General features: G+C 46.2%; 1 protein-coding gene across 1 annotated transcript in view; it reads right to left on the minus strand.

Moving 5' to 3' along the window:
* Window positions 1-9910, minus strand: part of stk11ip (serine/threonine kinase 11 interacting protein) — a 17491-nt gene extending 7581 nt beyond the window's left edge. The window contains 23 exon segments of the mRNA XM_084574316.1: window positions 255-436; window positions 1152-1218; window positions 1221-1248; window positions 2109-2218; window positions 3748-4015; window positions 4112-4269; window positions 5172-5403; window positions 5723-5833; window positions 5983-6197; window positions 6276-6734; window positions 6817-6898; window positions 6989-7150; window positions 7262-7303; window positions 7424-7513; window positions 7608-7711; window positions 7927-8056; window positions 8162-8233; window positions 8309-8416; window positions 8522-8617; window positions 8702-8776; window positions 8939-9141; window positions 9247-9314; window positions 9584-9910. Of these exon segments, the coding sequence (XP_084430442.1) occupies window positions 255-436; window positions 1152-1218; window positions 1221-1248; window positions 2109-2218; window positions 3748-4015; window positions 4112-4269; window positions 5172-5403; window positions 5723-5833; window positions 5983-6197; window positions 6276-6734; window positions 6817-6898; window positions 6989-7150; window positions 7262-7303; window positions 7424-7513; window positions 7608-7711; window positions 7927-8056; window positions 8162-8233; window positions 8309-8416; window positions 8522-8617; window positions 8702-8776; window positions 8939-9141; window positions 9247-9313 (3061 nt within the window). The 5' untranslated portion in view covers window position 9314; window positions 9584-9910.
* Between the last annotated feature and the right edge of the window lie 2129 nt (window positions 9911-12039).

Genomic DNA, 12039 nt, shown 5'->3' on the forward strand with positions numbered 1-12039 from the left:
ATTTGCGTCACAAAGCGCACACATGGTATAGTATTAGTTTGTGAGGGGAGCTGGTTTGGTTTCTCTGTCTGCGGGAGGAACATGCTGTTCTAATACCCGCCTCGGGCTTATAACCGAGCTCTACAACTTTTTTTTAAATGACTTTATTGTGCAGCATCTTCCCTCAGAGTCTGAGGAGGGTTCTGCAACCAGGGTGATTGTGTTTCCTTATTTGACTACAGCCACAAAACAGAAATAATCTTGTCTCCGTTTACCTGTCAAGATGCCAAAGAAGCGTTTGCAGCGCACACTGTCCCTCACCAGCAGGGTGTACGCCACACCGCCATCGCCGAACTCCATATGGATGGTCTGCGAGCCCAGCCCCACCTCCAGGTAGCTGAGCTCCAGGATTGGGTAGCTGTCCTTCTTCTGCAGCCAATCAGCGAGCTGGCCTCTGCTGGGAGGAAAAAACGATTTTAAGGCATCAGAAAATGCACTGTCACACAAACACGGATTAAAAGGTTTACTTGATCTCTGACATTAGAAGGTGTGACTGCCAGAACAACACTTTAAAACGTGTTTGTTGAAGTTTAACGCTGAACAAATCCGAGCATTTTTCCGGGATTAAGATATAACGCCAGATTCAGATTCTTGGCTCGCTCGCCGAGAGCCGAGAACGAGAGAGGGGGGCTTGAGTGATCTTTTCCCCTTCATTTACGAGAAAAAAGAGGAGAGGAGCTGAAGCTGGCAGAGGGAGAAAAGACTCGGCAGACACTTTGAGGTCAATGTGTTCTCAAGATGTGACCCAGAAACCTGGGCAGGTTATGCAATATTATCCATATCCTGAAGGGTGTTGAGCTTTTCAGCAACATGAAAAGGCCTAATTGTTACCTGCAGTGTGGCACTCTCTTTTGAACCACTGTCCCCGCCTGCAGTACTCCTTTAATGTCAATGTGTCACTGACGTAGCTTTAGACTTCTTTCAGTTTTCGTTTTGGCTTTGAGCTCCAAGTTCACCTGCTCTCAGTGACAAGTGAGTAATTTAGATATTCTGAGCTCTTGTTTTATCTTAAACATTAAAATTTCAGTGCATATTTGTGTTTTCATGATAAAAATACAGACATATAGGAATATAAATTACTTTCTCCATTCCAAAAAAGTAGCTCTACTTACTGCACATCTGAAGTCATCTCCAGGAAATAGATTCTCTGGTTTGACACAACCAACAGCGAGGGAACCTCCCAGGCTCCCCGTATTTCACAGCTGACATCTGCACACAGCATAGTGGAAAAACTTAACAGCAACACCGCCTCGGTACAATATATAAAGAGCATCAAAGAGGCATAAACTCAACCCAGGATGAACTCTCGAGCAACGCCACTTTTCACATGTTCTTGGGAGGTTTCAAAACAAACGTGTGGGCTGAGGTCTTGCTTCATTTCCTCTAAAACAACGCAAAAGTGAAAAAGTGAAACATTGAGCGGCCCTCTGTCACTGGGTAAATAAACACGACCAAGATGAATGGAGCAGGACTTCCTGTTTCCAGCTGCGGTTTGCTCGGCCCCGTTCCGCTCTTTGCTCTCCGTCCAGGTGTCTCGCAGAGCGGAGCCCGCCGACTTGAAGGGCTTCCAGGGCGCGCTGCGCGTTAAAGAGCGTCCGAAGGGCGGTCGCGGACGGGGGGGGGGGGGGGCGCCAACCAGACAAAGGAGCTCGCAAGAAGAGGAGCAGGGATGAATGAGCTCCTCGGAGAATTTTACTGACAGTGCTCATCTTGGCTGACTGAGATGAAACCGCAGATGAAATGTAGCAGGTCTTAAAGTTGTCACCACCCATTAAACTGGAATGTTTTCGCCATATGGGAGATAAGTAGAGGAGGCTTTTGTTTTTTTTAAAACCGCAATCACAAAAGAAACAATAACACCAATGTAAAAACATTTTACTGTAAAATTTGAGCGATCAGTCACAGGCTGCCGTGACAGAGTCTGGAAACAATTCCTGCCTCAGTGTTGGGATTTAAAGCGCCGGAAAACAGCTCCTTCCAACTCTGAATGCGGCCTTTTGCGATGGCAGAAGCGCTATTTAGCCACGCTTAATGACGTGGTGGAGAAATACTCAAACCCTCGAACAAACCTTGAGGAAAGAGTGGAGCTCCTCTTCTTCCTCGAAGACCTCTACGTCCAGGAAGAGCTTCAGCCGGTGATCCACGGCCTCGTAGTCCTCGGAGAGTAAGTCCAAATCATCTGCAAACACATCAAGAGCTTATCAGCTTTATAGTCAAAGATAATGCACTGTTTTTTACTCTCAAATATCTTATATTAATAGGTAAGCTATAGTTTCTTGGCAGCCATCAGGAGACGTACATATTTCTTGGCTTTTATGAAACCAAAGCCAGATCTTTCTGCGGCAGACTGCAGCGTTAGCCAAACAGCCCTCATGCAGAAAGGCATTTAAGAGCAATAAATCTGCATAAGAACAGCAATAGAAGCTATTTAAACACTGATGAACGGTCGCGGCTAATCAGAAGTGACAGGGCACGGACCGGCCCGGGACCGAAAGCCTTTGATTTGAAGAAAGCGCAAACGGAGATCAGATTAAAACGAGGACCTTCAGAATGGCCTCTTTGTAAAGGTGCGTGCACACGCGCAGGTTCATGTGTCTTTGGAGACAAAGGAGGTCTTCAGCAAGGGAGGGTAATTAAGATTCCTCAACAAAGGGCGCACTGTGTCACTCAGAAAAGATACTATAAGGAGCGTGTTTCAGGATGGGTTGCCTCCAGAGGTTTCAGAAGGACAGATTACATGGCGTTGACTCTGCAACTACAGATCTACAAAAAAAAAATAAAAGACGCAGAAAGCTATTATTACGACTCGGCCCTCCCTCTCCCGGGCTTTCATTCCTCTCCCATCACTTCCCGTAATGACTCCAATCTGTCTTGCTGCACATTCACCATGTGGTTCATCTAAAAATGGCCGACAGATGTGGGGGGAAATCACATGCTGTCACAAAGATACAGAGCGGCTTCAAAGAATTTCCGCGCCGCGCAACGTCCACGAGATCCAAATGCTTCCCATCTCTACTCGCTTTCAATTAGGACTCAAATCTGTCTTTAGGAAAGGGCAATAAAGCTGACGTAAACAGTTTACACCACATGCCACATCTGATGTGCTTTACGGTGACCATACGAACAGCAGAATTTGACTCTGGAGCAATAAAATACAGCTTATATTTTACTGCTGTTTGGGCTCGCCTCCAATAAACAGCCCCTGCCAACATCACAATATTATTTTGGACGTGAAAAGTGCGCGCCTGACACGATTTGTCCATTAAACTGTCGGTTCCAGCATCTGAAACGCGAGGATTTGCTGCTTCTCTTCGTTTTACGACGCGGGCACGTTAAAAAACACTTCGTTTGTCAGTCTCGAAGACAAGATATTTACTGTCTGCGTTCTGACATTTTCAGTGCAGTCAAACAGTGGAGCATGGGTTCATAGTGAGTGGGTAAACATTTTAGGTAATGAGTTTCAGGTACAGGTTCCTACTTTCTTATAAAAACAGCTTGTCTTATACATTAACCTTACTGGCAGGTCAAACGACTCAGCAGCCATCTTGGCTACATGCATGCTATATAAATGAATAGAGATCAAGCCATAATTGCAATTTGAATGGCCACCAAGATGCTTTTTGCAGAAAGGAGCTTGAAATGTCCTTGAGGCCTAAATCTGGACCCTGCTGCACTAAATGCTAAGTTCTAAAAAAACACAAAACTCACCAGTAGAGCTGCAGCGACCTGCGGGTGGAAGTTGGACTTGAGGCGGCGTCGCGTCCATTGAAGCGTAGCGGTAGCTCCCTGCGAGGTCCTCTTTACTTTGGGACTCCGTGTTGCACGAGAGGCTGCTGGTGTCGCTCGGACCGTCCCCGATGAAGAAAGAGCTTCCCTGGGCAGTGACGAACGTGGGGTCTTCTGTAGCGGCGGTGGTGGTGGCGGCGTTTTCCTGGATGGGACTGCTGCTGATGCTCGCATCCGTGTAGTCGTCCAGCTGCGGGGCAGACAAATCACAGACATTGACTTTTTTTTCAACAATTAAGAAACTACTAATGCAGCAAAATAGAAAAACAGATCCGATCTCGAAGACCTTATTGGCGCTCCGAGTGCTCTGGGTTAGATCGAGAAGGTCGTCTTCGCTTTCAGGCCTTGATGAGCGATGGACGGGGGTGCTGCAGTAGGGAGCTGGTTGGTCAGCCACCTGGACCACGTGATCGCTGCCACATTCAGGACAAATACGAGCTTTTCCTGAAGAAACAAACAGAAATAGCTATTATTTTAGAAGGAAAGGGCTCCTCTTAGATCAGAATAAGTAGTTCATGGTAACATGGTTATATTGACTATGGTAGAAATGCAGTTATGATACTAATAAATTAAAAACTGGTTCTCATTTTATTGTGAAATGAAAATGAAATGAAAAATGTTGAAGCTAAAACAATGAGTCTTGTAGTTTATAATCTGACTCTGTCTATGTTTTAATGTTTCTGACCTAGAAAGCAAGAAAACGGCAGAAAACATTTGTGCTCTCATTCCGCATTTTCTGATACCTGCGGGGAACATATTTCTGCAACCCACAGTCAAACAAATGCCTTAAGTTCAGACACGTGCCTCGGAAGAAAAAAAAAAAAAAAAAAAAGGGCCTGCGTGGCCTGAAATTTCAGCAGAGCCGCGCACTAAGTGCACTAACAAAGGAGCGCGGTTCCAAAAAAAAATCCCCAAAACATCTGTCGAACAAAGCCGGCGCTTTGAGGGAGCGTGCCCGAGCAGGTCTTAATGTCGGGTTTGGTTGGATGGCTGCGAGGCGACTGCTGGAGCTGGAGCAAAGGGCGTTATCTGTCTCCTGGTGATTACAGAGGTGGAAACTCGGCAGAACACGGTGCTTGGCGATAGAAGAAAAGAGATAACTCGGGGGATGCTTCACTCCAGCGTGTCTGTAAGCGGCATTTTGTTTTGTGAAACTCTGTAACCCTGTGCAGACTTCCAGTCGGGAAGCTTGATAATAGTCGTGACGTCAAAGGGACTCTCCTCTTACAACGTGTGATCTGTTCTTGTGTCTGTTTAGGATCCTGACAGCGCTTTAAAGATGAAGTGTGAGCTAAATGCATCTAGTTTTATCCACATTTTTCCTGTCTCCCTTTCCTCGCTCTCACCTTTGCCGTCCTCATCTCGCTCTGCCTCCGTCATCTCCTCCTGTCCTTCCACGCCCAGCATCGAAGACCCTCTCCTCCTCATCCCCCCGCCGGCCTCCTCCTCGCCAGCCTCCCCCTGGAGCGTGAACTCCGACCGGCAGCGGAGGCACTGCAGACGGGCCCGGCCGGGGCAGAGCGAGGAGTCGCGGCGTTGGTTTTCCTCCACCACGCGAGAGAGTACGTCGGTCAGAGCCTGGCCGAGAAAGTTTTACAGTTTTAGTCTTAAATAAAATCAGGCAATGAATACTGACGTGTTGCGTAACATTACGAACAAAAATCAGGAACACGGCAGTAAACATGGTACAGACTGTACTATAATAATAATAAAGGGTCTGAGCCATGGGTGGCATGTGAGCATGATCAGACTTGTACAATATGGCCAAGAAGTCAGTTTGTGTGCCGTCCTCTTTATGTGCATTGCTTCGCTCTATCTGTCATGCATGTCAAGCACGTCATTCACGTGGGCGTAAACACATAGATCTGTTTTGGAGAGTGCGTGATTGCGTGCCAACCTGCAGCGCCTGCACTGGGTCGTCATCCAGCAGAACGTAGCATCTCCTCCTTTTCTCCTTGCTGATGTAGTCAAACTGAAGCTCCACCGCCGGAAGCAGCTTTTCTGTATCCTTAGGGGGAAACCATACACGTTCGTCAAGTCTGTAAAAGCTGCCCAGTTTCATTCATGAGTTTGAAAATATAAAGATATGAATGGAAGCTTATTTTAGCCTCCTTCTCGCAAGGGATTTCCTCTCCACCCTTCACTGTCTTCTCTTACCTCTCGGGTCCACGCGGCCTCTGTTGTCTCCACGCTGGCCAGGCTGTCCAGCTCCAGGCGGCATCTCTCCCGACCGCACTGCGTGTCCACCTCCAGCACTAGGCCCTGTTTGACGCGCAGGAACACCTCCCTTCTCCTGTTCCTCCCCCCCCGGCCTTCGCCGACTTCCTCTTCATCGGGTAAGACACCCACAAGCAACGGGTGACACAGGTCCACTAACGAGGAAGAACAGCAGACAGAGACATTAAAAACCGAAGAAACTTTTTTTGTTTTAGCAATAAAAACAACCATACCTCCCAAGTCGTCTTCTTCTTCTTGATTGGCGTCTCCACTCGCTGCTCTCACAGACTCTGGGCTCGGCTGAGTTGACCTTACAACTCCCTGGCCCGCCACGCTGTCCTCTAAGGTGGACTCTGTTTGTTGGGTGCTATGACCAGGCCACAGCAAGGTGGACTCCGTTTCGAGGTCTGCCTCCGTGTCTGGTGGCTCCACTTTGGCCTCTGAGGAGAGAAGCGGCGGTGGGAGGTCCTCTACGACTCCCAGAGTCTGTTGCTGGACAGGACTTGAGTTGAGGCCATTGAAGAGGGTTTGGGAGGTTGGCTGCTTTGTACTGACAGTAGTAGTGGTGGTGATGGTGATGGTAGAGGGCGATGCTCCTTCTAGATGGTGCTGGTATCTCAGCCAATCTTCTCCCAGCTGATCCCTGAAGCTGGACATGCGCTCGATCTCGTGTTGGTGAGGGAGGACGATTGCTAACAGAGAAAAAAAACACGTTAATTATTATATTACAAAGACATGGCAATAACAGGAGAAACACACGGTTTGATAACAAACCTTGCGCAGATGAGAGACGTCTGGGCTCGTAATCAGTATCACTGGGCTCAGATATGCTGGCTCTCCTTACTTTCACCTTACTCTGAAAAACACATCGACGGTTTTATCAAATCACAGTTCCGCTTTTGCGCTGAACAAGCATTTCGGCACACACCGAAGCACCCCCCCTTACCCTTGACTTCTTCTTGCGTAAGCGCGACACCCCCACTTCTCCCACAGACAGGCTGTCGCTCAGCTCGCCGGGTCCGCTCGACACTTCCTGGTTGCTCCGCTCCGTCGACGCGGCGACCGAAGTCTGAGCTGGCACGATCTGCTGTCCCATTTTGGGCAGAACCTGCAGAGGAGAGTCATCTTGTATTAAACGTCGGTTAAACATACAAGCGGCACAGTCAAACAACCTGCCATCAGAAAGAAAAAAATGTCTGCATTAGAAAAATTGACTTACTGATATCTCAGATGAGGACAATGGGGAACCATCAAGTTTGAGCTGGAGAGAATCAAAAAGGTAACACTTGTGAAATTTGTTTGTAGCCACTAGTGACTACTGATGATGACTTAACAAACTAGAGTTGCAGACAATGTATATTCAGTTATAATTATTGCTCACTCTGAGGCTGGCAGCCTTCGGGGAAAGATGTCGGACGGTGCAGGTGCGATGGGACTTCTGGAAGTACAGCGGGTTTCCCTCTAGATTCAGCTGCGAGGAGAAATTGTTCTGGTTTTTTTTTTGCGCGCGGTACGTGGGGTAAATAAACAAACGCGTCCATTAAACGCGACAGGTTTATCCTTACCGTGTTAAGGGAGTGCAGCAAGGAGAGAGGAGCCAGCTGGGAATGCTCCAGCAGGAGGTTGTAGGCCAGGTCTAGATGCTGGAGCGAAGACAACTGCTCCACACCTGTTAAATCAAAAAAAAAAAAGGCCGGCAACATCGAGACCGCACGGTTAATCAGAAATCTAATTTGATTCTCATGCTATTCTCCAGGCAGACATAGCAAACAGGCATATGTAAGGCAATCAGCGCTTCCAATCCCTTCAGCTTTTACTGGTTCGGCTCTTTATCAGCTCAATAATTTCATTAGCTGATTACTGACAAGACGAGAAATTCTTTACCGTTGATCGTTTCCAGTTCATTGTTCCTGAGGATGAGCGTGAGGAGCTTGGCTCTAGCGCTTGGACCTAGCGTTGGCGCCCTCTGCAGGCAGTTGTAGCCCAGGTTCAAGTGCTCCAGGTCGCTCAAGGGCTAAGGGAAAGCAACGAGGAAGCACAGCAAGAGAATATCATAAGGAAGTGTGTGGGAACTACAGACAAATAATTAAAAATAACAAGTGTATTCTGCCTATCCCACCATTAGAAATTCGGCACACTCCTGAATCTTGTTATGGCTTAGATCCAAAGATCTCAGGACGTTCAGTAAACTCTGCGAACAAAAGATCTGAGTCAGAACATCTGCTTTGAACGAGATACGACGTGACTTCGCGTCTGTTTCTCTCACTAGTGACTGGTCAAGGCAGACGATGGAGTTGTAGCTGAAGTTGAGGGTGTGAAGCTCCAGCCAAGGCAGCGCAGAGCTCAGGTCGCCTCCACACAGCGAAAGCAGCTCCTGGAACAAACAAAATATTTTTATTTTTTTTTTCTCGTAACCGGACATACCACGCGAGCGCGCTTCTTGCTGAAACTTGCTGACAGATGCAGGTTGGTGCAGTACCTCCAGGGAGCTGAAGCTCTTTGTGCAAATAAAAACCTCCAGCTGGGAGTAAACTCCTCTGAGTCCCTCCAGACAGTGTGGCGGGATCCTCTTCAGCTAGCGCGGCAAATAGAAAAAGATACGTGAGCTCAAAAAAGGTGAAATAAAGACAGAACTGTACGAAAATTGTTCAGATGCTACCTCCAAATATTTCAGAGACTTGAATGGGAAGATTTTGACCACAGACTGTAGTCTCTCTCCTGGAGGGTTGATGAGCTGCACACAAAAAAGTCACAAAAAAGCAATTGTTAGCTCTGTTCACACCTGCAATCCAACACAATCCCATTTGAGATCAGAAATTACAGAGGGATCATAAAGGAACTACACAAAGTAGCCTCACAAAAACCCTATTTCCCTTTTCAGAGCCCCGCGGATCACCTTGAGGGAGATGGTCTTCTGCAGGACGTCAAACAGAAACTGCAGCTGCAGCAGGGACGCGGTGTCGGCGGGGTGGGAGGGCAGCGCGAGGAACCCGTGCTGCTGGCTCCGGGACAGCAAGTGCTGCTCAAACAGCCTGGTGAGGTGCTGCAGGCTGGCGGCTTGCAGGGTCAGCGTGCTGCTTCCATCCAGCACCACGTCACCTGGAGGACAGAAGGGTCAACTCATGAGTGATAGTAAAGGATTATCTGAAATTACAACTAGATGCTTATGAAGCTCCCAAAATACCCATTTACCCAGGAACGTACCATTATTTCTGAGAAGTGTGGCCAAGCTGTGTACAAGGGAGGACTGGCCAGTGTGAGGTACAGCCATCCTGCAACGTTTCCATCAAGGCATAATGTTAATTCATAGGAAGTAAAAATGCTAATGTATAACAGCTACATTTATAAGTACACTGAATTTGTTGCAATACATTAAATGAAAATTTAAATAAAAACATAACACAACTCTATTGTAATACTGCAGTGTCATTTTGCTTTATTTACAGGCACGCTAGCAAACGTTCAAAACTCTGCACTTAGCTACTCCCGCTAACGTTAGCATGGCTAACTAATGTCGCGGTAGCTGAGCTCAACGGCGTACCTGAGCAGTGACAGCCAAAAAACCGGACAGCGAACATCAAGGTCTGACTTCGACAAGTGAGAACTCGACCATGTTATTCCCCCAACTGGAGTTAAAGCCGTGTTTTGGTTGTCATTTGTCGGTTTAATAGCACAGTGCACGGTGATGTTGACATTTTCGTCCGTCACATGACGAGGAAATGCCGAAGTCTCCTACGGTGGCCGCGATGCACCAAAAAGAACAGGCGCTACAAAAAAAAGTAGCAATGTTTTACAAAATGTAAAATAAATGCTGAATTAATTTTAAAACCAACTATTTTTTAATAAATCGTCATTATTCCCGCTTGAAATACAAAAATAGCCGCAATTAGTTCATGTAAACGCAGAAAAAAAAGTTTCTATGCTTTTTTCATATATTTCCTCTACTAATATGCTTGATCAAATACTTCCTAATATTGTAAAATACATTTTATGCAATATTTAAATATATGTTTGAATTGTTTCACTGAAAAATAAGAGGAAACTTCTGTGTTGCTGCATGAGGCCACTGGGTGGCGTACTATAGCCAGATTCAACTTGAAAGCAAAAAAAGCAGACAGTAATCCCTTCAACCATTTACACCTTAGACAAAGAACAGCCACACTATTCATTTGCATTTCTACATTATGGGTATGATTTGTTAAGGCAGTGACCCTAGAAAGGTCACACTTTCGTTCAAACTACAGCTTTTAAAACCCATGCTCACTCTACGGTATCTGAGATTCTAATAAATGCCAGCTGTCAAATTCACCCAACTGAGATTTATCTGAGTCATGTCACCGGTTTTGCTGACACAGATTGCTGCAGATGAAATCCCCAACTCATCTTAACGTGCATGACTGTTGCAGAAATGTTTGGACTCACTGAACAATACTCGGATTTCAGCTTTGTTCCAGAGCCTGTACCCAAACCATGTACTCGAAAACTGTAAACCATTAACTCAGCACATTAGGAGAGAAGTTTTCAGCAGGTCTTTATTTAGTTTTATTGGTGAACACGTAACTCTGTGGCTTCATAACAGATACCTCGCAACGATTTGCATGAGCAAATAAAGCAAGAACTTTCCTAATTTGCACATGCATCACTTGTTGCTAGGCAGCAAACAAACACAGTCACACTTGGGCACGCACACACATTTAAAAAAAACACACACACACACACACACACACACACACACACACACATAAGCATTTTTCCATCCAGGACTTGTGAAGCGAACATTTCCATGTAAGGATTTATGTACTGTAATTTGGTAAACATTTCCATTCAGCAAGATGCTGCACATTGTGCTTGTTAAAGGGACCCTCATGCGTAGCCGGTGCATGCATGAAAACCGGTTTTGACGGTGGTTTGTTGCAAATTGAAGTCATGATGCAGCTGTGGGTGCGCTGTGAGTGTGGTTTTTTATTCTGGCCCATTAATCGCATGATGCATTACCCAATCGGCAGTCCGTGTAAAGTTAAGTTTCGGGACTGGTTTAAGTTGATAAGGACCCAGACATGTTCCAGGAGGTCTTCCTTGAATCTTAGGAGCTCAACATTAGTTTAGATGAAGCGCAGCATTACACACATTAGAACTGCAAAGTTATTGGTTTGTGTCGCCATTGTACTGATAAATATTTGAACATTTTGTCCAGTCTGAAAAGTTATTTTGTACTGATTAGAGAAATTTGAGTTAAATATAACTGTTAAGACTCACCCTCATAAAGAATTAATTATAAACTTTATATAGAATGCTAAATAAGGTGGTTAAAAGTCCAAGCAGAGTTTTGGGGGGATGATCTCTTCTATACAGAACTGCCTGTGTTTCCACATTGAGGCACATATGCTCTATGTGTCCTATATAAGATCAGGGATTTCATACTTTTCTGTATCAATGTGGAGTTTATCCAGAGTTTGTGTTTGCTTCATAATTCCATGGGGAGGAATTTAAGTAACTGACCTTGGTGGGGATTACTTTGCACACATACTGCGGCCTGTTAGGCCTATTAGCTAGTGGCCATCCTAGACACAAATCCTCGCCCCCGGGCTCATATTTATAAAATGCCAAGCCTTCTCTCTCTCCCTCTTTCTCTCTCTCTCTTGCTGCTTTTCCATCCATGGTTTCGTAAAATGACATATGAGGTTCTGTGTGCAAACAGCCCTCTGGGCATCCCCTTGACTCACACCCCTGAGATACAAGGCGGCTTCAAATGTGCCCTTTCTCCCCCTCCACGCCCCCAAGGTGAACTAAGGATGCCGATCATGAATGGGGCCAAATAGTGTTAAATCAAGGGGGCACCCACAGAACAAAATAATCTGCGTTTATATCTGTGCGGAGTTAGGTTACACATGCCACTTCTATTTCTGGGCCCTTGAATAAACACCTATTAGTCTGCCGCGCCTGACGGGGGTTAATAGGAGCTTGTTTGGACGACACCTCAAGGCTTGGCCTCACCGA

The sequence above is a fragment of the Chelon labrosus genome (genome assembly GCF_963514085.1).
Source record: "Chelon labrosus genome assembly, chromosome: 24".
NCBI classification, from domain to species: Eukaryota; Metazoa; Chordata; class Actinopteri; order Mugiliformes; family Mugilidae; genus Chelon; species Chelon labrosus.